General features: G+C 42.8%; 2 protein-coding genes across 2 annotated transcripts in view; one reads left to right on the top strand and one right to left on the bottom strand.

The window, feature by feature from the left end:
* The window catches only part of TTC39B (tetratricopeptide repeat domain 39B), a gene marked incomplete at both ends in the record, with an annotated part of 80,700 nt that extends 68,831 nt beyond the window's left edge, over positions 1–11,869 (top strand). The window contains 3 exons of the mRNA XM_079548644.1: positions 7,170–7,287; positions 10,609–10,725; positions 11,773–11,869. Coding sequence (XP_079404770.1) covers positions 7,170–7,287; positions 10,609–10,725; positions 11,773–11,869 — 332 coding nt within the window. The remainder of the gene's footprint in view (positions 1–7,169; positions 7,288–10,608; positions 10,726–11,772) is intronic.
* An 11,598-nt stretch (positions 11,870–23,467) lies between these two features.
* On the bottom strand, positions 23,468–25,176 carry LOC306956937 (G2/M phase-specific E3 ubiquitin-protein ligase-like; the record flags this gene model as incomplete). The annotated part of the gene is made up of 4 exons (XM_079548268.1): positions 23,468–23,984; positions 24,175–24,299; positions 24,554–24,655; positions 25,087–25,176. 4 exons carry the CDS (start codon positions 25,174–25,176, stop codon positions 23,468–23,470), a joined length of 834 nt encoding a protein of 277 aa, XP_079404394.1.
* Positions 25,177–27,301: the final 2,125 nt, after the last annotated feature.

A 27,301-nucleotide genomic window follows, 5' to 3' on the forward strand; every position in this document is an offset into this window, starting at 1 on the left:
GATGTGCAGCTCCAGAGTCTCACGCTCCTCCTCGGTCAGGAACCGAGCCTCACAGCTGTGGAAGTACGTGGGCACCAGGCAGGATCCTGGTGCCTTGGCCCTACACTGCTGCCTCCTGACCTGGTCAGGATGGAGGGGGCACTTCCTCTTGGGTGTGGAGAGCGGGGCATCCTGTGTTGGCGGTAAGTGTTGCAGAGGTTCTGTGGACTTCTGCACTGTCGCGAGGGAGAGTTGAAACTTTAGGTCCAGGCATTTTCTGTCTGTGTGCATGGAGAGCTTCCCGCAAGTCACCTGATTGACCTGATTGACCTGCAGTTTTGGCACTGCCCTGATAGCTTTAATGTCAGCCACATCCAGGTCTGAGGTGCCCGTTTGACTGCTGCTGTTGTTTAGCCGTGCTGCTTTGGCTGGGCCAGGAAGTGCTGCTCTAGCTGCTGGACATTCTGTCTCCTTAGGGGCTGCGCACAGAGGCAAAAGAATCTTTGCTGACTCCTCAGGCTGGCCCTGGTGGTGCTGCTGCCTCTTCCTGGGATGCCCCTGTGCCTCAACCTGGCCCCGGAAATAGAGAACAAACTCAGTGAGATTCTCAGAAGGACCTATATTCTGGGGAAGCAGAAGCAGTGGGGGGCATGGCACCAGTGGGTTCTGGAAGATCTCAGTAGGGTTGGGGCCCTCCCACTATTTCAGCTCTTGCTTCTTAAGAATGTTGCCTGCCGTGCAGTCACCCTTGGCCTGCAGCAAGGGGCTCAGACGGTGCTGCAGCAGAGGCTGAGTCTGCCCTGGCTTGATGAGTTTGGGCAGGACAGAGCAGCATTGCCTTCTCCTTGCCTGCATCTGGGAGAGCAAGAGCCATTTGTGCAGGGCCCCCAGGTGCACTTTCAGGCTTTTCCGTGCGTGCTCAGGGCTTTGTGGGCTCCAGCGCTCCACACGGGTCCAGGGGTGCAAACTGGCACCGGCTCTGTTGGTGCTCTGCCAGGCAGTCAAGGAGTGGTCATAGCCTTCTCTGGGATAGCATCGAACCTCAGAGGAGCTGCAACAGTGGCACGACAGGCTGTTCTGCTTCATCAGTTCTTCCAGGTCGCTCCAGGCCGCCTGCCAGAAGTCAGGGCCCAGCACAGCCTTGCACCCAGGCAGCCCTGACAGGACCAGCTGCTGGAGCTCCTGGTCGGCCTTCCTGCAGGGGTGCAGTGGCTCACACTGGGAGCTGCTGTGTCTGGCTGCCTGTCTCTCAGCACCTGCAAAACAGGGAGAAATCCTGAGCCACGGTTGGCTGGGGACTCGGGGGATGCTCTGGGTCAGGCATGTCCAATCTGCGGCCCACGGGCCTCACGCAGCCTGGCACAGCTGTCACTGCAGCCTGGCTTCAGCCCGATGTCACCTGCAGCTCTGCCCTGCCGAGAGGCCCAGCCCGGCCCTGAGCACACACCCACCACAGCCCGGGGAAGCCAGAAGTTTGCACGCCCATGCCGTGGGCCCATCTGGCCAGGCTGCACTGTGCCACGTCCTGGGCCGCGGCTCAGCTGCTCCCAGAGGCTAGGCCCTGCCTGGGGACGGATGCTCCTGGGAAATGGATGCCTGGGGCTCAGGCTGACCCTCAGAGGGCTCACCTGGCTCTGGTGCCGCTGCTCGCCGCCACCATTTCCTCCACCGCAGGCGTCGTCTGCCAGCCTGTGGGCACATGGACATGGCACAGTTACACTCCTGAGATGTCCCAGGGCTTGACCGTGATTCACCCAGCCACGAGTCCCCCAGCCACAAGTCACCCCCACCCTCATATCTCCCCTACCTTTAGGTGTCGGATCACGGTGAGCAGGGAGATTCCGGTTGCCAGGAACATGAGGCCGTAGAGAAGGACAAGGGTAACAGGGACAAAGAGAGAGCTGCTGTCAACCATCGCTAAGCGCTGGTCACGACCGCAATAGCAGAGGTGGGACCACCCCTCTGAACTCAGAGTTCAGCTGTGCTGACATTACAATGCTGCCCACCCACCCCTGGAACCTGGACGCACTATGAGGTGGAGCCTGGGTGGAACACTGCCTCCTCCTGCCAACCCATGCTGGCCTCCATCTTGTTTTGAGGGCCCCTCTGAGATGGCAGCAGTGGAGGTCCATATCCCAATGATTTGTCTTCCCAGAAGAGCTAGTCTCTTCCATTTGATCTCTACATTTCCCAAGGAATCTGCCTGCATGTCTAATGTCACCCTGAATCCAACGCTTGGCTCAGAGGCTGGTGTTGAGGCAGAAACTTTGAGTTCTTTGATCATGGGGCAGTTGACGTGGTCCCTGGCCTGTGCATGGAACCCACCTATCTCAACGTGGGAAACAAATCCTAGTGCAGGAGTTAGTGGGGCTTATCGAAAGAGCTTTAAACTAGCTACAATGGGGGAAGGAGACATACCAGAGGCTCACCAGAGAGAGAGCCTAGGGGAACAATGCTCGAGCTGCGGGTGAGGCAGGTGACTCAGTTGGAGTGCACCTACTCCAATGCACACAGCATGGGCAACAAGCAGGAGGAACTGGAGGCGATTTTGCGGCAGGCTAACTATGACCTAGGTGGTATCACTGAAACATGGTGGGTCCACTCCTATGACTGGAGTGCTGTGATGGATGGCTATAAGCTCTTCAGAAGGGAAGACAAGGAAGGAAGCGTGGTGGTGTGGCCCTTTATGTATTAAAGACTGTTTTGATGTTGAAGAGCTTGGGGTTATGAATTTGAGAAGTTGGGTGTCTATGGGTACGAATCACAGGGAAGGCCCGTAAGAGTGACATCTGGGTGGGGGTCTGTTATAAACCACTTAATCAGGATGAAGAGATGGATGAGACATTCTATGAGCAACTTGTGGAAGTTGCACGATCACCAGACTTCAACTTCCCTGATGTATGCTGGAAATATAACACAGAGCAGAGGAAGCAGTCAAAGAGGTTTCTAGAGTGTGTGGAAGATAGCTTCCTTACGCAGCTGGTACAAGAGCCTGCCAGGGGTGGTGCCCTGCTAGACCTGCTCTTCACTAACAGAGAAGGACTGGTGGGAGATATGAAGGTTGGGGACTGTCTTGGGCAGACCGACCATGAAATTGTAGAATTCTCTCTTCTTGGAGGTGTCAGAAGGGGGACTAGCAAAACTGCTACCTTGAACTTCAAGAGGCCGGACTCTGACCTGTTCAGGATGCTTGTTGCAGGGGTCCCTTATCTACACCCTGATCTGGAAGTCTGGAATGCTACTCAGAATATGCCCCTGGTGATTCAGGTAGAGATACTTAGACAGCTCCTCCTCCATCTGGATTGTCACAAGTCCATTGGATCAGACAGGCTCCATCCCAGGGTGCTGAAGGAGCTGGCACAGATGATTGCCGAGCTGCTCTCAGCCATCTACCAGCGCAGGTTATCTGGAGAGGTCCAGGAGGGTTGGAGGCTTGCCAATGTGACTCCCATCTACAAGAAGGAGGATCCAGGGAACTACAGGCCTGTCAGCCTGACCTCGGTACCAGGGAAATTTATGGGGCAAATCACCTTGGGTGCGATAACAGCACGTCCGAGGCACCCAGGGGATCAGGCCCAGCACAGGTTCATGAAAGGCAGGTCGTGCTTGACCAACCTCATCTCCTTCTATGACTGGGTGACCAGACTGGTAGATGAGGGGAAGGCTGTTGATGTAGTCTACCTGGACTTCAGCAAAGCCTTTGACACGGTCTCTCACAGTATTCCCCATTATTCTCCTGGGGAAACTGGCTGCCCATGGCCTGGACAGGCATACTCTTCTTTACACAAGGAACTGGCTAGAGGGCCGTGCCCAACGAGTGAATGGAGCTAAGTCCTGCTGGCTATCCGTTACAAGTGGTGTCCCCCAGGGTTTGGTACTTGGGCCTGTCTTGTTTAATATCTTTACTGATGACCTAGATGAGGGGATTGAGTGTACCCTCAGTAAGTTTGCAGATGACACCAAGTTGGGAGGTGATGTCGATCTGCCTGAGGATAGGGAGGCCCTCTGAAGGGATCTAGTTAAGCTGGATCGCGGGGCTGAGGTGAATGGGATGAGGTTCAACAAGGCCAAGTGCAGGGTCCTGCACTTTGGCCACAACAACCCCATGCAGCGCTACAGGCTTGGGGACGAGTGGCTGGACGACTGTGAAGAGGAAAGGGACCTGGGGGTGTTGGTTGATCTTGGCTAAATGTGAGCCGACAGTGTGCCCAGGAAGCCAAGAGGCCCAATGCCATCCTGGCCTGCATTAGAAATAGTGAGGTCAGCAGGAGTAGGGAGGTAATCATCAGCCTGTACTCAGCACTGATGAAGCTGATGATGATCTTGTGGGTCCATTCCAACCTTGTGATTCGATGATTCAAAAAGCAAGACATCTGCAGATAAAGTTATGCTGCTCTGAATTTTGCGGAAAGAGTTCTGGCAGAAGCTGTTGAGAATCCAGAGGTGTTTCATGCAGAGATCTATACTGTAAGTATCTAGTCAATTTAGAGCAGTGAAGTCAATTTCCTGTCAAATTCGTTGGCAGATATGTGCAAGATGCCACCATTAAAGAAACAGTAAAACAGTTGCAGTAGCACTGAAATAGAAATGAATTAGATGATTAGGGGTATAGAAGATACTTATGTCTAAAGAAACAGGTGAGGTCTTGTTGAAGCAGAAAGCAGCTGATTGGTGTTTTAGGATCTACGTATCCATCATAGCAGAGGCTGGAGGAGAAACAGAATGGTCTTGTTTGTTGTTTTAATTTTCTTCAAAACACTGGTGTGACTTCCTTTTTAACAACCGAATGGTAGGGAGAAACATGGGTGAGGATAAATGGATATGCCTTAAGTGAGTAAGTCATTAAGAATAAGGCTGCTTTCTCTCTATGTGAGAACTTCCTGCATAGGAAAATGAACTTAGTTACCCTGTCCAAGCAAATAAACCAAGAAGTCCAAAGAAATCAGACTGTGTATCTATCTAGAGGTTCTTTTCTGAGTTGCTGTCACATAAAAAATAAGCTGAGCTATCTATCTATAGCGTTCAGATGGAGATTAATTCTTGTAAAAATGAGTGTCCAAAAAGTCCAAAAAGTAAACGAGTATGTGTGCAATGAATATTATAAAAATCTGAATTACATCTTGCTTAGACTAAATAGTAGTGCTGTGGTTTTAGACTGTGGCATAAAATGTTTATTCATCACTTGGAATCTGTTGTTAACAGCAGCTAAAATAAATAAATTACTAGTGCTTTCAAATAGTATTTTTCTGTAAAAACAGTATGTTCTTCTAATAGAAACAAGCAGTTTACAAGTAAGATGTAATTCTGAAGCATATTTATTTTTACATTTTATTTGTCTTTTGTAGTAATAACTGCAGTGAAGTACGATTTTGTTCTGGAATTTCTGTCTTTGAGCCTGATAAACTTTTAATGATAAAGAGGCAGACAAAATAAAGACACTGATTACCAGAATTGCTGCCACTGAGTTGAGATCCAAAGAAAGTGTGTAAGGCTATTAGCAGAGTGAGGCGTGGATACAGTATTATTTTAAGAGACAGCTGTCAGTAGTAGATAGCTTAAAAGGACCGCTAAGGTGCTGTTAAAAAAAAAAAAAAAAGTAGGTTAATTATACACAGAGGTCATTTAGGGATTGACGCTTCTCAGAGAGAGCTGTTACTGCATTTGCTTCATGTGAATGGGCACAGCAAGGAGTCTGTCAGTGACTGAAAAATGGCTGTATAGAGCTCAAAATAGAGATGACAGATGGAATGGGATAGAACGCTTCAGAAATTACATTTTTTCTCAGGATTTTTCAGCATTTTTGTCATTTCTAAATATGTACATAAAAAAAAGAATTGTTAACATTAAGAAAAAATCATTTTGTAGTTATATTGCCATAAAATAATGGCAGTATTTCCTCTAGTACAGAGAACTGCAGGGAGATGGTCCTCCAAATATATTGCCAAGGTTATCCATGTTTAATTGGACTTTGCACTTACTGTTCCTGTTACAGTGTTTTGGCTTACTGTCTTTTCTTCCTGTGGGACATACCAGGGAGGTGTTAGTTGGAAAAAAAATAAAGAGTGGCTGATTTTACTGATATCAATCTTAGTCCTAGTAGTTTTGAGGAATTAGCTCTTTGGGAGATGACCACACGAATCTAACACTATTAAAGCAGGCTAGAGGAATGCAGCCATCTTTTTCTACCCGTCACTAAAAGCACAGTCTGTTGTTATCTATCAAGACTTTCTGAGTTTAAACACAGACAGAAGTAAGCTGGAGTACAGTGCAAAAGCACTCCCCCAAATCCTAATATACTCTTGTCTCACATATTTCAGAACTACTTATGTAGGATGTTTTGGCAGACTATTAAAAAAAAAAAAAAATTAACATGACCTCAGAGAGCTGGTAATTAGTTGTAAACAACATGATGTGGAGGGAGGATGTTTTGCTTCTTGAATTGTTAATGTATGTGCAGCCATCTGTCTATCCATATGTGTTTTCTTTCTTTTCCTTCCCTACACCTAGCAAATGCTATAAACCAAAGCAAAAAAGAAAAAGAAAAAGAAAAAGAAAAAGAAAAAAAAAAGAAGAACAATACACATTTATATTTCCGTACCACTTTGCCACAACTCATTTGGTCTGGTATTTTTAGTCCTATTCAGCATAAAGCTTTCTTGAATTTTCCAAATGTCGTACTCTAATAGTGAACCTTTTTAATTGTTAGAGTTAATGCTAATAAAGATGATTTATTGAATTTCTATTGCCGCATAACGCATCCTAATAATTATGCAGAAATAAATCTTGTGCTTTTCACACTTCTGGCTGGTGCTGTGGGGGTTCTGCCAGTACTTTCCTTTCTGCTGTAGATGTTACATGTGTTAGAAGTCTTTAGCTGATGCCAATTCATGTCCTCTTTGTAGTGACTTCCTAATACAGAAGACTGGGCAACACGTGGATATTTAGGTTTCTTCTTGTTCCTAGCTTCTATTCTTAGATATATGTGTAATTGCTATATGTGAATGCTTTCTAGTAGACATTTAAGTGTCTTACAGTATTTAAATTGTGCCTATGGATTATATGTGTGTTGAGTTGTAAAATTCTGAGAAGCAAGCTCCTGACTCTGATTACATATCTCCTACTGAAAATCTTGTTTGCCTTTTCACGATCATGTTTTCAAATTGTTTGGTGTATTTTGCTTTTACTTTCAGGCCACACAGAGTACTATATGGATGATGTGTGCATGTTGCAGTTACTAAAAGGCCTTTGTCTTAAACACTTGGGAAGACTCATGCAAGCTGAACTATGTTTCAATCAAGTAATTCAAAGGTAAATATAATAGAAATAGACATTTTACTTTTATTTTGTACCTGTCATTGAGATTTATGATGTTTCTGCAGAAACCTTCACATTAAAATTTTGTATAATTAAACTTCATTATACTGTTAAGGAGCTGGAGTTAAAATATCTCTGAAAGTAGCTGGAGGATCACAAAATTTTGGTTATATTTTTCTACAGCAATTTAACATGAAATTATTTTTATAAAAATGTGATGCTTTAGGCCAAGTAAATCACACTGACAAGTAATGCATTTATCTGGATACATTTGTAATTAATATTTTTGTGTTTGCAGAACTATCAATGTAAGTAAAGGTAATTTGTGTTAATTTATTGTTTCTCTCTCTCCTTTTTCCCCCAATATTTAGTGCTTCTGGAGCTAATACTTCCTTAAATAATGAGAAATTATATAATTTCTTATTAGTTTCAATTGACAAATTGGATTTCCAGTGTTAGGAATTTATTCAACATTTTAGATCCATATCTACTATTATCTACTGTTACATTGAGTCGTGCATTTATTGTTAATTTCTTCTTTTTTTTTTAATGAAGTAATTAGGTTGGAAAAGAAGTTACAATGTTTGTGCAATTCTTCTAATAAATAATAGTCTAGAAGAATTACTTTTTGTTAAAATGAGAATATTTTCTATAATTCCGGTGTCTTTTGCAGCTTTCTTGCCATCAGGCTTGTCTTACCATTTGTAAGATCCCTAATGGATTCAGTGAAATACTTAGCAAGTTACCTGACTCTTGTTTATAAACTTCCTGAAAGTCCTTCTCCAAAGATATTTGATCCAGTGAAGGCTTGATGCATCTTAAAAACTAATCAGACAAAACTTCTTTAAAAAGATGTTTTGAATGGGGGGGAAGAAGGGATTTTCTGGTAAACTAAATATTTGGTTAGCTTTGCTCTCTACTTTCTTGAGCAGCTATAGAACATAAAGACTGTTTTAAAGACATATTTCTGTGCATCAAAGCTTGCCTTGGTGGTTGAGGTAACTCTAGAAATATGACTCTCAAAATGTTTATGTTTGTTGCAAACGTTATGTTCTGCAAAATTGATGTTTTATCTAGAAAAGAATCAAAGAATTGATTGTAGAGGATATTGGAAAGGCCGAGGTGCTTGGTGCCTTCTTCACCTCATTCTGTACTGCCAAGATCACTCTTCAGGAATTTTCCAGATCCCTGAGAGTCGTGGAAAAGTCTGGAACGAGAAAAACATTGTGGAAGAGGGTTAGGTTAGGAAACATTTAAACAAACTGGGTGTACGTATGTCCATGGCAATTGAATATACCTAACGGGACCTATTGGTGTACATCCATGAGTACTTAGGGAACTGGCCAATGTTTTTTTTTCTTTGAAAAGTCATGACAATTGAAGGAGGTTCCTGAGGAGTGGAAGAAAGCAAATGTCCCTCTAGTCTTCAAGAAGAGGAAGGAGGATACTTAGGGGAACTACAGACCACTCAGCTTCACTCTGTGGGAAGAACAGTGGATGTTCATCTCCAGTTTAAAGAAGCTTTTGACATGGTGTCCTGTAATAGCATCATAGAGAAACTGATGAAGTCTAGACTAATTAAGGAGGCAGTGGTGTGAATTGAAAACTGGCTGAACTGTTGCATTCAGGAGGCCTGTGAAGGGAAGCACAGTCAGCCTGCCAGTCAGCAGCAGAATACTACAGGGTTTGACACTGGAATGCTTGTAGCTATAATGCAGTTGATACCACACCAGTGTTCTGGCTGTTACTGAGGTATGCTCAGCGAGTCTGTCTCTTTAATGAATCCCTCAGTGAAATGCCAGTAGGCTGGGATTAGGCTAGAGGTGGGGATGGGACATCACCAGGACAGCTAACCTCAAAGCTGACATCAAAGAAATGCTCCATACTGTATGACATCATGCTCAGTAACAAAAGCTGGAGAAGGAGAATGAGAACAGAGGGCTATCATGACTATATTTGTGTTCCTCAATAATTGCTACATGTACTGAAGTCATTCTTCCCAAGATGTGACTGATCATCATTTGGTGATGAGAATTAGAGAATTGCTTCTGCATTGTTTTAGCAGGTTTTTTTTCTCCTGCATTAAACTTTTTTTTTGGAGGGGGATTAAGAAAATGATGTGATTGAACTTAGCTGTCTATCAGTGTGTAAGCACCATCCTAAGCTAGACAGATTATATGATAGCAACCTCATGAAGTTCAGCAAAAGGAAATGGCAAGCTTTGGTGAAGAATATAGCTCCCTGCACTGCTGCTTCTGGCAGCATGATGGGAAAGCAGATTGTCAGAAAAAGCCTTGAGGATATCCTAAACATCACAGTCAACTCCAGGAAGCCAGCGATGTGCCTTAGCAATGGGTTGTATTAGGAACAGTGTCCTCACTGGGTCAAGGGAGGTGATCTTTTGTCACTACTCAGTTCTGATGAGGCCACATCTAGATTACTGTATCCAGTTCTGGTCTTTAGAGTACAAGCGAGGCATGAATGTACTGTATAAAGCCCTGCAAAAGGCCACAAAGATGATTAAGAGATTGAACTTCTATCATATCAAGAGAAACTGAGATAGCTGGGGCTGCTCAGCCTGAAGAAGGAAAGTCTTGGGTTGGATTGGAAGAGTCTTATGTATAAGTCACAGAATCACAGAATAACTTGTATTGGAAGGGACCCACAGGTATCATCAAGTCCAACTTCTGACTCCACACAGGACCACTCAATAATCAAACTGATTACATTGCTGAAAGCATTGTCAAAAGGGTCAGAGAGTCTGTAGAGTCTCCATCCTTGGAAATACTTAAAATCTAAATGGACACAGTCCCAAGCTGGTTGCTGTTGTTGTCTCTGCTCTTAGCAGAGTATTGGATTAGATAATCTCCAGAGGTGCCTTCTGGCTATTACGATTCTATAGGTTTTGTATGCTGAAGAAAAGTTGAATTTTCTTAGTTCTTTAAAGCTTTGTTCAGGCAAACTGACGTAATAAGGTTTTGTGTACAAGAAGTATTTACATTGCTTTTAATCTTGTGTCATCTTTTTGTTCTTTTTTTTTTTTTCAACTGTAAGTCACACCATCGAGTTCTAGTCCTGGGTGTATGTAGCTTGGATAATAATTAGGAATGAATAAATCTTTGCTTGCTGAAGATGGTGATAGTATTTTATACCCATGGCTTGCAAGTGTTACTGATATGCACAGTGTCAACTGGTAAAAATTTCCAGAGTTTTCTGTGGCCGTGGACTTCTACATATGGTGTTTGCGTTTGAAAGTTAATTGATCACATAAGACAATGTTGTATTTAGCCATTCTGTATTTTTCTGATTTCCTAGTGAGAAGCAAATAAAATATGATAGCTATTTGGTGCCATTCACCATGTATGAGCTGGGACTTCTATACAAACAACAGGGTGAGAGAGAAAAAGCTATCAGATACATAGAAACTGCAAAGTAAGTCAATTTGTCTGTTTGTTTGTTTGTTTTAACCTGGAGATTAAGAATATCTGAGTAAATTTACCAACAAGAAATTTTTTTTTCTGACAGTCTCCTGTCAGAAGTAGAAGTAGTATGCAAGTAGATCTTTGTTTTTGACTACAGAATTTGTCCAATATGGTTGAATTTGATAGTTTTGCTGTTGTACTGCTTCAGGCACAGTGGACTAGAGTATGCTGCACACACGGAGTATTCAGAGAAAGTATGTCTTTTTAATTTAGTTTTTAGAGATTCTGATGCTGTATGTAGGAAAGGGCTGCACTCTGCTGTATGTGTGGTTTAGAGCTGGTGAGTCCATAGAAAGCTGTGACATGGAGAGCAGCTGTGGGCCTTGTATCTGCTGCAGTAAAAATGTCATTGAGAATAGGTTAAATGTTATCTGACCTACTTTTTTCTTTTTAAATTTGGTTGCAGAAGAGCATAGATAACAGAATTTACTAGAGTGCAGCATGTTCATTTCAAATATTGAGCACAGGAAGGAATGTAATTTGCCCCTAATGTGGGTAGGGAAGTGTACCAATTGTACAGCAGTGTTGTGAATTAGAAAGAACAGTCTTACAAAATGCCTTTTAGAAATATAATAGGTTTTGTTTTCATTTTGATTTGGTTTTGCTTACATAATTTGATTTCTTTGTTGTTTTATTACACTGGCTGAGTTCTGTTCTGAAGTTGAGAATGTATTTGCAGCTTACAGTCTTTCTTTTCTGTATTTTTCTAGTTTGTGTTTTCACAGCAAACATGTAGTCGGAAGGACTGCTGAATGATCAAACTAAGTGAGGGAGACATGTTAAGACATGGATGCAGTTTAGCAGGAAATGTAATTGTTAGTGCTGGTAAAAGTCTCTGCTCTGTAGAGATAGCCTTAAATGTCATCAGAAGACTGTAATTCATCTGCTTATCAACCTCTGTCTCCTGTGGCATGAGTGAAGGCTTTTAACTTTGTTATTTCAGTTGATACGTGAGGTAAAAATAATTCAACTAATAAAAGAACTTTATTATTTGCAGAAACAACTACAAAGAATACTCTATGGAGTCCAGATTGCACTTCAGGATTCATGCAGCACTCGACAGCTTGAAAGTGTCACCTGCTTCAACACCTTGAATGAGGAGGGATGCATTTCATGCATATAATGCATGCAGTAGTCTGCACAATCTTTTTGCAGTGTTTTTCAAATCTTCAGAAAGAAACAACCTAGTGATTGTTTTCTGACATCTCTGATTTGATGTATGTTATTTCCTTAGACTGTTCTTTTTCTTTATGGCTCATATACTGTATCTACTTGATACTTTAAAAAAGACCTTATATTTTATTTGATAAAAATAATTTAATATTTGACTTAGTGGGGGATATTTAAAAAACAGTTGATGGTGCAATAACATTTAATTCAAACACTTTATTTTTTTATATGAAAACAGATGCTGGCTATGCAGTGGAACTGGTGATAATTTCAGCCTTTTGAGGAGGTTTGATTTTCTGCAGTACACTTGATATCTTTTCGCCTTTGGAACAATACTGCAATGGCTGCAGTAACTTGTACCCATATTTAGCTTACCGTATTCTGAAATTTGCATTCCAGAGGAAAAAAAATCTTCATTTTTAACTTTATTTCATTTTGAGAACAAAATGAATTTGTCCAAAGTGCAATATTTTTATATCTTTTAAGGTAAAATTAAGCAGAGCTGCAGGTAAAAAGTCTCTGCAGCTCCAGTTCACTCGAAATAAATGGTCACAGGGGACATTTATCAGTCATAGAAAAGCAGGAGTACTAGGGACAATAAGAAACCATCTGTTATGTATTTCCACCCTTAAAGCAGAATCAAGGTCTTATGTTATTCTTTGCAGGTACTTGTTTAAACTATTTTTAACTACAAAAAATCGTAACTTGCACAAGCAGTGTTTTCCAGTGCTTTATTATTTCTATGGATAATTTTTTTCCTGATGTCTACCCCTAAATAATTCCTTGACTAAAACTGATTACTTTCCATCCTCCATGTCATGGATCTGGAGAATGGATTGTTCTCTTCCTTTTCTGAAGCAGTCTTGCAATATTTAAAGACTGGCTCTTTTGTTGCTTTTTTTTAGTTCCAGCTAGAACAAATAAAATCTTGCAGAACATAATTGTTTCCCTGATCTTTGGGAATATGAGTTGCTTTTGCATCAAAAAGAGAATCCAGTTTTAAACTTGGATTTAAAAAGTGCATATTCTAACCATTACTTTCTACCAAAAAGTGGGTATTGAGATATGGTTGTAAGTTTTGTTTTCTCATTAGTATGGGGAGAACATAATCATATTTAATATCCCAATTCATTTCTAGTACTTCTGCAAGTTTTACTAGCACTGTATTCTTAATTAAGAATATACCTGCCATACTGAACACTGGAACAAGCTTTGTAGAGAGCTGCTTGATGCTCTGTGACTGTCGGTGTTTAAGAGGCATTTGGACACTTCCCCCAATAATATGTTTTAACTTTTGGTTGGCACTGATGAGTTCAGGCAGTTGGACAAGATGATCATTGAAGGCTGCTTCCAACTGTTCTGTTATGCTCTATTTTATTTTCTTCTGTTGATTCCCAGAAACTGTCCTGTCAGAAATTATTGCAAAACCTGCCAATATCCATATTTCATTAATTCTAGTATGTTTGTTTTCCTGTGATAAATAATTGATAGCAACTAAGTATGTGATTCTCTGCCTTCAGCTCCCGCCCAAGAGAAAAGAAACAAAGTAGGTGAAAGAAACTCTCCTCAGTAAACGAGAGTAGATGAACAATAAAATTCTAACTAATTAGTAAATCTACTGTAAACACTCTAATTAAGAACACGGCTTTCTTCCATCACTGTAAATGAGAAATTATGTTGCATAAAAATCCATAATACAAGTGAAATAAGAGTTTATAAATAGTAGCTAAATAAATACAACAGGTCTTTCAAAGTGGAAAGCTATTCCAAAGTCTATTCTCTTTGCTGATTTGGATTTTTGTCCACCTGTTACAAATGTGCAATTAAACTATTGGGCTGAATTACATGTTTGAAGGTTAGGTACCAAAAACACTGATTCATCAACATTTATATCGGAATGTGCTCTCTTAAGTTTGGCTCTTTGTCAACCAAGACTAGCATATGCCACCACTTCTTAGACTTATTGTCCTTCTGTACACATCTGATTATAAATGATTAGGCAGCAAAATTGAATTTCTCTCTGTTTTGAGACAGCATTTTTATTGGACTATCTGGATATTTTCATTTTAATATTATGATTAACTGTGTTCAGTCTGGTTATTAAATGTCAAATGGGACCGCTTCATTTTCTTGTGAAAGGTGATGAAAGCAGTAACTGGTGGAACTTCTGTAGCTTCTGTTTCAGATAATGATTCACTCCACTGAAGAGTAAGAACTGAGACTACAGACTCAGGATGGAGCATGAAGTAGTCTCTGCTCTCTTGTTTTTGCTCAGAGTGTCTTACATTTAGTATTTTATTGGAGATTTGGAATAGAAATTGAAATTGACAATATATAAAAAATGAGCTTCCTTAGAAGCTGATTTTTTTTGTAGTTTAGTTGCAAATGTTATGTAGCACTGTACCTTATTGATAATACAGACTGCAGAGGTAAAGAAGATCTTCATTTTCTTCATTTCAACCTTCCAAAGTCGTTATTACACTCAGAACATGCCAGTTTTCTTTTTCTCTTTTGGGATCACCTTTTTGCACACCTGCAGAGAACAGGCATATCAACACAAATTTGCATTGTAGTCTAGTGTTTTGATGCTCTGAGGTCCCCAACCTAATTACCCTTTACAGTTTGTGTCCCTTTCTTTGCTGCTATTCCAAAATTATTTGATAGAATCTTGAGCAATCAGGTTTTCTTAGCTTTATCCTGGAAATTAAAAAAAAAACCACAAAACTTAATAGCAGTAGAAATGCAGCTGTGTAAGAATAACGTGTAGCCCTTCATATAAGATAGATCTTAATAGATCTCTAGAGATGCTTTTCTGAACACTGCAGAGGAAGCGCATGGCTATGGTCTGCTCTTACACAATGCATCATTGATGCAATAATATTCAGTACATTGTGTGTAAGTTAGGATAAGTGATCTGTGGATAAGAGTTTCAATGAAAAGTCATGTGTTCTTTTATACGTGCTGTGTACTGTACTTGGCCTTAATTACAACTCCGACTTAGTTTTAATTTTTCAATGCTCTTTAGAATCTTCACCTCATTTGCTTATGTCATGGGGCAATTCTGCATTATGTGCTGAAGCTTTGAAACTGAGCAAGGTGGAGCATTTTCTTAGAATGCTGCAACATCTGTTGATGATAGTAGGGGATGACAGTGTATCCAGGAACTAGGCTAAGCCCTTTGTTTAAACAAGCAAGGCTGAACTTGTAATGTTATGACTGAAGTCATACTGATCGTAGGTGGATGTTTTTTGAGGTGAGGATTAATAAAGCAGCTTGATTACAAAACAAAGCTTTGTTCACTCGAGATTTGTCTTCTTGGAAAACCAAAAAACCGCCTTGTCTGTGTATGTCAGTATTGTTCGTGCTCTTGGAGAGAGATGATTATATTTTGATTTTTATGAACTAGTTCACCATTTGAACATATTAAACGAAAGCTGATTAAAGATTGTGTTTCATGTCTGCTCTAATACACGTGGGTAGCAGCTATGCTGAGGAACTTACAGCAACAATAATGTACAATGATTGGATCCTGTCATGTTTCTAAAATACTTTGCTGCTAGCTGAAGTATAAAAGAAGCCATTTACTGTGACAAATCCTGCTTAACTTTGCAATTATTTCATTATTAATCTTCATGTTTAATGTCATTTTGTTTTTGTATGTTCTTACATTGCATAGTTCAACAAAGAATGTTTGTATTTGCTGGTGAACTGGTGATTCAGTTTATTTGCTTCTGAACTGTTGAGGTTTACACGTGTTCACGTTTGTTGCTTTAGTAGAGACAAGGTTAGAATAACAGACGATGAGTGTTGATTAAGTTTTTTTTGTATTAAGAGCATGTAGAAGTGTTCATTTTGATGCAGTTGTTCAGATTCTCTCTTCAGGGGAATAATGACATGATTTCATGCAGATGCTGCTGAGTGCAAAATCTGTCACTGTCGTCTCATTGTATATAAAGAACTTTCTGCTGGGATTTATCAACAAGATCAACAAGAAGGATGTACACAAGTTTCAATATGCTGTCACAGGCATATTTCTCTGTTACCTATCTTCCAATTTATCAAAGTCTAGTAGAGAATACAAGGTCTTTTGAATTGTGATTAGCAAGTGTAAAATTAAAAGCTACTTTAACTAGTCCCCACAAGCCATATAACCCTTTAAAATGCTGCAGGGGTTAATAATTAACTCATTCTGTTACAATTTATGGCATTAAAACTAGTGAGATGTAGAAATGATGTAGTCATAGTATTCTATTACAATTCTAGCAAAAAACAGGGAGAAAATTAATTTTATATATGTGCAGGATTTGATTTTAATAGCATTCAACATTCAGAATTCTACATGTTTGGAATATTTTTCTTGTGTGGTACGATTAAACATTTTCATAGTCATGTGTTACTTCTAACCAGTTAGGCCAACTTTTTGTCAAGAGTGGTGATCATAGTTCTCATAAGATGAGACACAATGGATGACTTAACTCAGAGAAAGGCAAAAGAATGGATATGCTCCTGCATGTGTTGTTATCTGTAAGGCACTAATTTACTCTCAGTTGTAGACATACCATAACACAGAACAAAACAAAGCCTTAGTGGATAGATTAGATTGCTTGCAGTGTGTTGAATAAAGATAGTATACTGAATAGAAGGATAGAACACGTGCTGAAGAAGAACATGAGTACTAAAGAAGGAACTGTATCTCCATTCATACATTTTGCAGAAGCTATTTTACATGTGAAAATCTACACTGTAGTTACCTTATGAACTCACTATTTGGACTTCCTTTGTTCCAACGAGAGGAAGAATATCTGTGTTGCTGGCACCTTAGCTCCATTTGGCTGCTTATGTACTGCTTTTGTTTGTTTACCTCTGGTCTTGTCATTTGCTTTTAAGTAAAAGCAAAAGAATGTAGGACAGCTTCATAAAGAAATTTAATCATTGCAGCTCAGAGTTTTGCACTTTGTAAAAGAGTAGCCTGTGGAAGAAATGGAATCCTGTGGTTAGCATAGCGCGTTCTGTGTTCGAGGAATGCAAAATTAAATGCTGTCCTTTAGAAATGTAAGCAGGTAGTTCTGGAGGGAACTCATGTACAGGGAGGCACATGTCATCCAGTAATCATAGATAGGAACACTCTTCTAGATGCTGTCACTCATTTCAGGAGAACTACAAATTCATTAGCACAAGATGGTGTCTGTATTCCGTGCCATAAATACCATAATTGGAGCATTCAAGCCAAATGGGACAGATCTGATATCTACCTCATCTGAAGCCATAGGATGGAGAATACTCAGTGTTGATGACATGCCGTGCATGGAAAAACTGTTTAGGTTATTCTGGAATCCCACTGGAGGTGTTTGTACCCTTGTATACTTAATTATGTAAACGTGGATCACAGAGCATATTTTTATAATGGAAAGTGTGCATAAGGTTATATTATTTTTTTTTAATTTTTTTTTTTTTTTGGACATGCTTAAATGACCTACTCTTACTTCAGTATCTAAAATCAGGGTGGAGGGATATGTAAGATTAGGTTAATGCTGCTTATTATAGCTTATGTGGATGGGGCTTAAGTAGTTTCAGAGTATTAGGAGATCTTCAGAATTAAACTTGATGTGGAAAAGAGGGTAGTATGAATTTAAATATGGTCTTTTTTAATGTACTTCTTCTCAAGAGGGCAGTGCTTGAAGTCCAGGCAAAACACAAGCCATGAATGCTGTGCTGAGCAACAGGCATAAAGCCAGAAAACTTCCATTAAAAAAAACTCTTGAACTGATTGGAGTCTCTTTTAAGAGAGGTTATGTACTGCATGCATTGATAAACTTTCTTAAACAAATTTTACAAAGGATTCCAGCTGTGGTTTCAAATTGTATATAACTTAAAATGTGCATGTTCATACCTTACTTTGACAAGATGCTTGTCTTAAATCTTGCCAAAATCATATTAGTGCTATTTCAAATTAATTTATGTTAGTTTATACGTAGCAGCAATCAAAACATCCTGTTGTTGGTGACAATGAGAAAATATGTGTTTTTTCACCTATTCTTTGTTGTTTCACACACTTGAAGAATACTGGAAAGAAAAGTACACTTGTTTTTGTGTATAATGCCAATAAAGTTCAAGATTCACTTACTTTGACAGCCCAAATGGAAATTGCATGCATTTCACTTGCAATGTTATGTTATGATTTATTTCACTTATTCCAAACAAATAATATGGATAACACCTGTGTTTATTCTGTAATGAATCTTTGAATGGTAAGTATATTATAAGTACAGAGGCTAGGCTTGTTCAGCCTGGAGAATAGAAGGCTGCAGACCATTGCAGCTTTCCAGTACCTAAAGGGAGCCTATAAACATGAGGGGAGCAAACTCTTTACAAGAGTAGGTAATAGCAGGACAAGGGGAAATGGTTTTAAGTTGAAGGACGGAAGACTTAGATTGGATATCAGGGAAGTTCTTTACTATGAGAGTGGTGAGGTGCTGGAACAGGCAGCCCAGAGAGGTTGTGGATATCCTGTCCTGGAGGTGTTCAAGGCCAGGTTGGATGGGGATCTAGGCAGCCTGGTCTAGTATTAAATGTAGCAGGGGGATTGAAGCTTGATGGTCCTTGATGTCCCTTCCAACCCAAGCCATTCTGTGATGCTATGAAAGTGAAATCATAGAATTATAGACTACCATAAGTAAGAAGAGACCCACAAGGATCATCGGTCCATCGGCTCCACCAAAGACCATCCAGAATTCAAACCCTATGTCCAAACGCTCCTTGAACTCTTTCAGGTTTTTTCAGGCCACTGCCCTGGGCAGCCTGTTTCAAGGCCTGGCCACCGTCTGGTGAAGAACCAGTGCATTGGAGGAGGATTACAGGCTCTACAGATCATGAAGAGTCAAACAGAATGCTGCTTAACATGTAGTATATTCTGGAGTCTAGTGGCATGTTTTGCATATGAATCATCTAGTGAATATTAAGGAATTTATAGAATACACAGCAGCCTTTTTTTTTTTTTTTTTTTTTTTTTTTTTTTTTTTTTTAACTAAGCTTTTAATCGTTTTCACTGAGGACAGAAAATAAACTTTAAGTCATGAAAACAGAACCTGCAACTTGAGATACTACCGCATGCTGTTAATTGGATGGTAACAGTTTTGCTTATTGAACATGTCCTGCTTCTAAAGAAGTCTGGGGGTTGGACTCGATGATCTCTGGAGGTCCCTTCCAACCCCTACAGTTCAATTGTGTGAAGAGTCAGTAAACCAGCTTCATGTTTTGTTTAGGTGAATGAAATGTTACTGCACAGAAATCAGAGCATATTTTTTCTCCTTTGAGCAGTGGGTGCTCTTTAATGCCACTTCATACCGTAGTGGATCTTATACTATGAATGCTCATTTTCTGTCATTTTCACTTATTTAAAACTGCTGGGTTTTCTTTGTTTGTCTGCTTCTTTTACATGAGATGCCACTTGAGTATCATGTTGCAACACAAATATCCACAGATCTACTGTAAAATGGAACTTATATTGTCATGGTTAATGCTGGCAGGGCAAAAACTGAGACTTAAGTCTTGCTTTCTGATACAGAAGCAAGTTTTGCTTGACTTCAGCAGTCCTATGTGTGCATGCAAATGAGATCAGATGTGGCAGTCTGAAATCCTTCCAGTGTGTCCTCAGGAAACTGTCCAGGTAGAGTTTCTGTTGTTCAATGACCAGTATTTCTGGTGTGTGAATGTGTGAGAGGTTTGTCAAAAGCTGTTTTTCTGGGTCTATATGAAGATAGGGAAAGAAAAACAACAAGAATAATAAAAACAAGACCTATACCTCTGCCTTTATTTTGCATCCTTGGATTTTTCCCTTAGTCTTGGAGAGCTAGGTTGGAACTTGTACTTGCTTACCTGCTCATGCGGAACCTATAGTGGAAACTATCAAGGAAAGACTTTGCTCATCATTAGTATCTGTGCATTGCGCTCCCCTGGTGTAATGCAGAGCCAAGATAAATGCATGTTGTTACTAGCAGTAGAAGTTGCTACCATTTGTATAGGATGGACAGTTATCATTAAGAGATGACCAACAGAGAAAATGCTGGAGATATTCAGAGGTGGGGAATAAGAGTGGGACAGAAGTAGGAATATACTTAATAGGGGTTTCAGTAGCACCCCTGTTATTGATACCAAAGAGAAACGTGAAACTATAGAATGAAACAGTAATGTGAGGATAAAGCAAATGTGATTGTGGTAGAAAGATGTCATGAAAGAGAAGTTACAAAGTGGAGTCATCACTAGCTGGTAAGAGGAAATAATATTGCTGATAGAAGAAAGCATTTTATTCTGTGTAAGAAAAGAGCTGGTAAGGAATAGACATCCCACCAAACCATGATTGTCAGAAGTAGTTCTACTTCTGTGGTGACCAGGGGAATAAATTCTGCTCCTGCAAAGAATATACTCAAAGAAAAAAAATCAAAGAAATAAATTTGATGTAAGTAGTTAGAAATCTAGATTGTTGCAGATATCTCTCATGTAGTTTGAGAGTTATCTGCTGAATGTTAAAGGATAAAAGTTACTGAGTTCCAATCTCTGAGTAACCTGGCCTAGCTGTGGGCGTTCCTGTTCCTTTCAGGGAGTTGGGCTGGGTGACCTTTCAGGTCTCTTCCAATTGAAACAATCCTATGATTCTAGGGATATGAGCGCTCATCAGTGCAGCCTGTGTCTGTCTGAAAATCTTGCAGAACAACGGCTCATGGCAGTTTCTTAAGGTGACAGATGATTAAAATCCACACTAAATATGGGGGGAAGGAGAGGAGGGGGGAAGGTGGGAATTTATAGTGAGGACTCAAGCATTTCATGTTTTTAGTTATCTCAAGAAAGTTTACTTTGTGAATTGTTGCCTTATTTTGGAAGAACTTGTTTGAAATTCCTTGTGTTCCTTCTGGGATAACTGTGCAGTTATCCATATGCAGATGTGAAACGTGTTTCATACAGCCATCTGAAATTTGAGCATTTATTGGGGTTTTCCTCAGTGGGCTTTGAGAAAAATCATGTGGTTTTTCTCAAAAGGAAAAGTTTGGGGCTAGGGTCTTGAACAAGGATCGATACTGGTTAGACTTGATGGCAAAATTAGATCAAATTAAACTGATTACTTTGAAAACAGTTGGTCTTAAATTTTTACTTATGTTATCTTCGGTGTCAAATTAGAAGCTCACAGCGGGCAGCACCTGTTCATCTCCTCTGTAAGGCGTTCAAGCTTCATGACATTTAACAGCAGTAAGGATCCCAGTATAACTGAGTTAACAGCAGTTCCATGTGCTCTTTGTAGCCTGAAAAGCGGCTCAGCTGGCTCGAGATGTGTTATGGCATCTGTATGTGATGCCTTCTGTAGCCAAGGCCGTTGTACACTCTGCCCAGCAAAAGCAGCTTTCCCACGAGCAGTGTTTGTAAAACAGCTTATGCAGGCTTACAGTAACTCTGCTCTCTGCTACAGCAATACTGTACTCTCTCAAATAAATGTAGGTTATATATATATATAAAGGCACTTCTCGTAGTAAATTAATAGCAGCAACAATCAACAATCCAAGTAGAGGATAGAGTATGCAGTTGGAGTAGAGAAGAGTACAACAACTTCTTCTAGAACACTAGTGAAATAGTATGTTCCAAGGTTTTCAAGAGCTGTATTAGTTACTGTTCTATCAGTGGACCTATAAGCTCTTGCTGCTGAATTCTCTGTGACATCTGTAAGGTTTGTGGACCTTCACAATTAATTTTGAAGCTTCTGTTCTTCTGTGGCTTGTGGTTTTTGGTTGGTTAGTTTTAGTTTCTTTGTCATAAAGTCCAGCATGTCTACAGTAGTTGTATATTTCATCACGTAATAAATCATTTATATAAAAACATATGTGCTACTCGAAGGTGATGGTTTGGTCCTTTGAAGGGGTGGTGTACTAACACAGTCCAGCCAGAGAGATCTACCTGGATAAGCAGGAGTTTTGACTCTGGTTGCATCTCTACCTGGGTAGGTTGTTTGTTTGTTTTGGAAGACCAGGATGTCTTCCACCGAGGAAGAGTTTGAACGCTTTTCATAAAGATAATTGTATGTTACCATTGTATTGGCATGACAGATGCTCACATTACCACGCTTACCACGTCTCGGGTGCCTTTCAAAATGTGTTTATTGATTTTAAACAATCGATGAAACATTAGGGGCTTGGATGGATTCTGTAAGCACATCTGATGTTAAAACAGTGTTATAAAAGGCAAAATTGTTAGACAATTTTCAAATAGTAGATGGTGAAACCTGTCTGGCTTTCTTCAGAAATTAAATTACAAGCTTGCTTTTATAGCTTGATCTGACAGCTGTGCTATGAGGTGCAAACCTTGGACTATGTGATTACGTGTCCGGTTTTAAACTCAGGTCTCCACTTCTCATCACAAGGACTTTACATTAGTGGAGGATTACTGCTGCGGACATACAGTAGGACCTTCAAATGAAATCTGAAGTTGGTTTCATATGAGATCCATTTGAAGTGTGCAAAATCACATTGCTGAAATGTCAGATCAGGAATAAGTTTTAGCCAGATGGACTCTGATAACTTTATTCAGCAACTGGGGCTTGCACATGGCTGCTCCTGCATCAGTGGGGCCGGCGGCTGACGTTCTGAGCCTGACATGGTAACCGGGAGCGGCTTCGCCCCTGGGCTGGCCCTCGCCGCCTGGACAGGCTTCTGCGGCGTCTTCGGGGCTGGCTGTGGGTCTGTGCAGCCTGACATTCTAGAGGCGAGCGGCTTCGAGTCCGCGTCTGCCCTGTCTGCCCAGAGAGCAGCTCAGGCACCTGGGAACCTTGATCTGGTCCCGACTGGTGATCTGGTGCCTGGTTGGTGGTGTCGGAGCCACTGCTGTCCTGTCCTACAGGGCCTAGGGATGGCCCCAGTCCCTGCTGGCTGGCGGTGCTGGGGCCAGTGCTGTCCAAATGGGTGCTGGAGGCTGTAAGGGGAGACAGGAGAGTGAGTGGACAGATCTCCAGCCCCGGGCTGGGACAGTGTCTCATTCCTCATGGGTGAAAGGGACTTGAGCAAGGCCTCGCCTGGCCCCAGCCCAGCAGCACGTGGCTGCTTGCCTCTTACTGATGCCCTCTCCAGCACAGGTGTTGCACTCCCAGCCGGTTGCGGTAGGACTCAAGCTGGAGCAGAGTCGATGCGTGCCTTGTGCGGCACAGGAGCTGCAGAGGAGCAGCTGCCAGGGCCTGGGGAAACCAATGGGTTGTGGCCGTGAGGACAAAGTGACCAGAGCCAGGGAGCACCCGGCAAAAAGCCCTGCTGCTCAGTCCGTGCTCCCCCAGCCTGTGGTGAGGCCACAATCCTACGCAGAGCCCCAGAGGGCTGCTGATGTAACTCACCCCTCTCCCTCTGCTTGCTCCCTGCCGTGTGGGTAACGGCAGTCGCTGGCATTGCAGCTGCTGTGCCTAACTCCAAGGGAGGCGCAGGCACGGTTGGTCTCCCATTTTGGTTTCCTGCCAGAGAAGGGAGGGAATGTGATGAGCTCCCAGTGCCCCTAGGCTAAGGCTGCCCAAATGCATCCCTGCTCTTCCAGCCTGACCGCAGTTCCACCTTATCTGTGAAGCTGAGGCCACTGCTCATGGGCAGCGAAGGGCCAGGCCTGCTGGGGCAGTCTCTTGTGCCCTCGTGTCTCGAGAGCTGGCTGAAGGACACCAACCTGACTGGGATGTGGATCCCCATGTTGATCATCTCTTGGATGAACTTGTCTCTGTCTCTACACAGAGGGCACTGGAAACAACGAAGCCCAGCACTCTTGGCCATTCCCTGCAGCAGAAACAGACACAGTGTGAGTGTAAGCAGGGTGTGGTTCTGCTGAGCACCTGTGGTGCCTCTGGGCAACGGGAGGGCACCTACTTGGATGCAGGCCCGGTGGAAGCAGGCATGTTGGCAAGCTGGGCACACCATGGTGGAGTACGACCAGCTGTCCCCCACAGGCTCCATGCAAATGATGCAGGTTGTGTCCTGTGTTGGCGCTGTCTCCACTGGCTGCTGTGGGAGGTGCTCCCAGCAGAAGGACCTGGAGGAAGATGGGAGGGATGGGCAAGGTGAGAAGTGCTGCACGGAGGGAAGAGGAACAAGAAGGAGCCCCAGGCCTTGGCTCTGGCTCTGTCAGGCTGCATGGAGGTGTCACGGCGCGTTCCTTGTTTCTTTGGCTGGTGCTGACAGCAGGGGTTGGAGGCCCACAGGCAACGCCCGGCAGCCCTTACCTGTGCTGATCAAAGTGCTGGGTGACACACTGACCCTCTGAAGCGCAGGGGAAATGGAAGCTGCGCTCACAGCCCATCTCTGCACAGGTGACGAAGGCCCCCCTCTTGCCACAAACAAAGCAGAGCTGAAAAGAGCAGAGCAGCTCCCATCAGCAGAGGCTCAGGGCCTACACAGCAGGCCCCGCACTTCTGGGCAGCGCACAAGGTGTGGGCAGGGCTGGGTGGCACTCTGCAGAGCTGCCTGGTGAGCAGGGCTCGTCTACAGAGCAGGAATTTCTCTTGGAGCTGGTTGCAACGGCTGCGTTTGCTTTCCTTGGACCAGGCTAAGCTCGCCATGCCTCTCCTGGCACCAAGCTCCCTGTTTCAGTCTGGTACTCACCGTCTGCTCTGCTTGCCTCATGGTGCGTATCAGGTCTTCAACATAGAAAAGGCCTTTGTTTTGTTTGTCTATCCCATGTTGACAAAGACCATTGGCAAATCCCTGTACATGAGGAAAGAACGCGGTCTTGTTAATGCAGAAAGGAAGGAAGCACTGGTTGGAGGAAGGTGGCAGGAGCTACGAGGGAACTCACCACACAAAATGCATGGAAACACATCCAATACATCTCGTATCTCTTGCTGAAGATGGATGTCTTGTTATCCACTCAGCCACAGAGCACACATGCTGGAAAGGAGAGAGTAACAGCAGTGAGCGCCTTGCGGGGCCAGGTGCCCCCGGGGGCTGTCCCAGGGGCTGCTCTGCACCAGCAATGCCAGCTGAGGGGCAGGGCCAGAGGCTGTGGAGGGGAAGGGACGCTGCAGGCCCTGTGGTGCCAGCAGGCAGCCACAGCCCAACCACGGCCCCCCTGGCCAAGGAGCAGAGGGACCCTGCGTTCCCCCACCTCCCTCTCCACCACAGGCAGAGCCCAGCACCCCTCCGCCCCATGGCGGGAAGCTGTGCAGGGGCACTTTGTTCTCACCCAGCTCACTCAAGCCAGCGGCCTCCTGCGTTCCCTCGGACATTGCGTGCATCAACAGCGAGCACTCGCAGAGTGTCTGTCCCAGCAACACCAGGCTTTCTCCTCTGCTTGCCAACCTATGGGAGAAGCAGGTTGAGGCTGAGTTCTCAGCTAAGGCCCCTGAGCGCTGCGGAACCCTCCTCCCTTGGCAGCCTCAGGCAGACCCATCCTCCCTGCTCACCTCACCAAGTCGCACTGAGCTCAGCCTGAGCCCTGCAGCCTTAGCTCTGTTGCACAGCCAGGGGTCACAGTGGATTGCTCTGTGCCACCCCTGTGGAACCATCACATGTCACAGGGGCTGAGGGCACCCAGGCAAGAGGGCAGCGGCTCTTGCAGCCAGCACAGAGTGACACAGCCCCGCTGGAGCCTGGCGTGTTGGGGCTGCTGAAGGCACTGGGTGACACATCCACCCTCCTGGCCCCACTGAATGCTACCAGGCCTGTGGCTCCATCAGTACCCCAATTTAGCGTTCATGTGTTGCTGTGACTTTTTGGCTGTTTGCTGCTGATTACCTCTCACTACAATAAATGACTTAGTTCATAGAATCACAGCATCTTTATGTCTTTCCATGACATGCTTGAGGCCTTACTCCTCCTGGCCCCAAAAGTAACGCCTCTCCTTTATTTCCACGGCAACAATAACAGGTATAAAGAGGACAATAACACTAGGTAATACAGCAAGTTGTCAGCTACAAAACACTATTTTTCAACAGAATCCCCCCCATTAGCTGTGCATTCTCAGCAACGATGATCAACAGACTGCATGCTACGCTCAGAATGTGCGCACCAGCCATGATGATGCGCTGTTGCTGTTGCCACTGCTGAAACGCACCACCCACCATCTCACTGCGCTCACAACTGCAGCTTGGCCTCCATAAATGTTCAGCAAGCATCAGTGAATATCAGTAGGTGACTTTTTTCTGCATGCATGGATTCAGTGACACGTTGCATATGTTCCACACATGCTACTAGACCTGTGGGGTCTGCTAGCATTGATAGAAGTACTTCTCTTTTGGCTGCACCTCACAGTGCAAGCAATCACGTTGCATCTTTTTTTTTTTAAATCCAAGATTTCCAACTCTGAATTTATGGAGTGATAGATTTCCATGTTTGAAAAAAAAAAACAATTGAAGAGGAGAGGTTCATTTGGAGGTCTGTAGCCTTGGAACTCGGCACGACTGAAGCATGGAGCTGCCATGTGGGGTTGTTAAAACTGCGTTCAGCATTCAAGGTGTAAAGGCTAACAGCACACTGGAAGTGACACTGGAGGGAGTGGCAGATACAGAAGATGACAAATCAAGTGCTGGGAATGTGCTCAAGGTCCCGTTTCTGTCTTTCTGACTGTTACTGACTTTCCCTGTCCCACACAAGAGAGGAAGCAAATGCTGCAGAAGTCCTTCAAAAACTTGTTGGTGGGGAATTTCAGGCAGGTGCCTGATATGAGGAAGGAATATTAAAAAGGGGCTACTTGAAAAACAGCTGTGATCTGTGATTGCAGTGGGGAGCATAGCAGGGCCCAGAGCTCTGGGCTGCAACTCCTGACTGTCAACACCTTGATCTGCTGACTGCCTGGTACAAGAGGCAGGAGGGCAAGCTGAATAGTATGCCAAGAAAGAAATGAAAAAGACATGAGAACAATATTAGGTAATAAAGCACCAAGACCAGGTGGGTCAGCAGATGATTTTGGAGGATATTCTCAGATAAATTACATGCAATTTTAAGTGAGGTTTCTTAATGTACATTGGGAACGAGATGTTTTTCCCTAACTTAATTTATTCATCCAGGAAGGAAGACAAGGAAGTTCAGACTGTACAAATCTATTTCATTTTCTTGCATTGATTGCAATAACTTTAAAAGCTATCACTATTAGATTAGGGGCCAACCTTACAGTGTTTGCTCAGGACCAGTTTGCTGAAAGCGACTGCTCAGTGGATCACAGCATAAAGAAAATGCATCACCTCTGCTATAGCATTACAATTTGATCATATCTCAGCAGGGGATTCAGTTTATCTGAATAACTACACACTCATTTGTTCCTTCTCTCTGCAATTCCAAGCATAGAACTTGTCTCCTGTATCAGCAACTCCCTCCAGTGTCATTTCCAGTGTTAGCCTTGCAGCTTGAATGCTG

This window comes from Tetrao urogallus, assembly GCF_951394365.1.
Source record: "Tetrao urogallus genome assembly, chromosome: Z".
NCBI classification, from domain to species: domain Eukaryota; kingdom Metazoa; phylum Chordata; class Aves; order Galliformes; family Phasianidae; genus Tetrao; species Tetrao urogallus.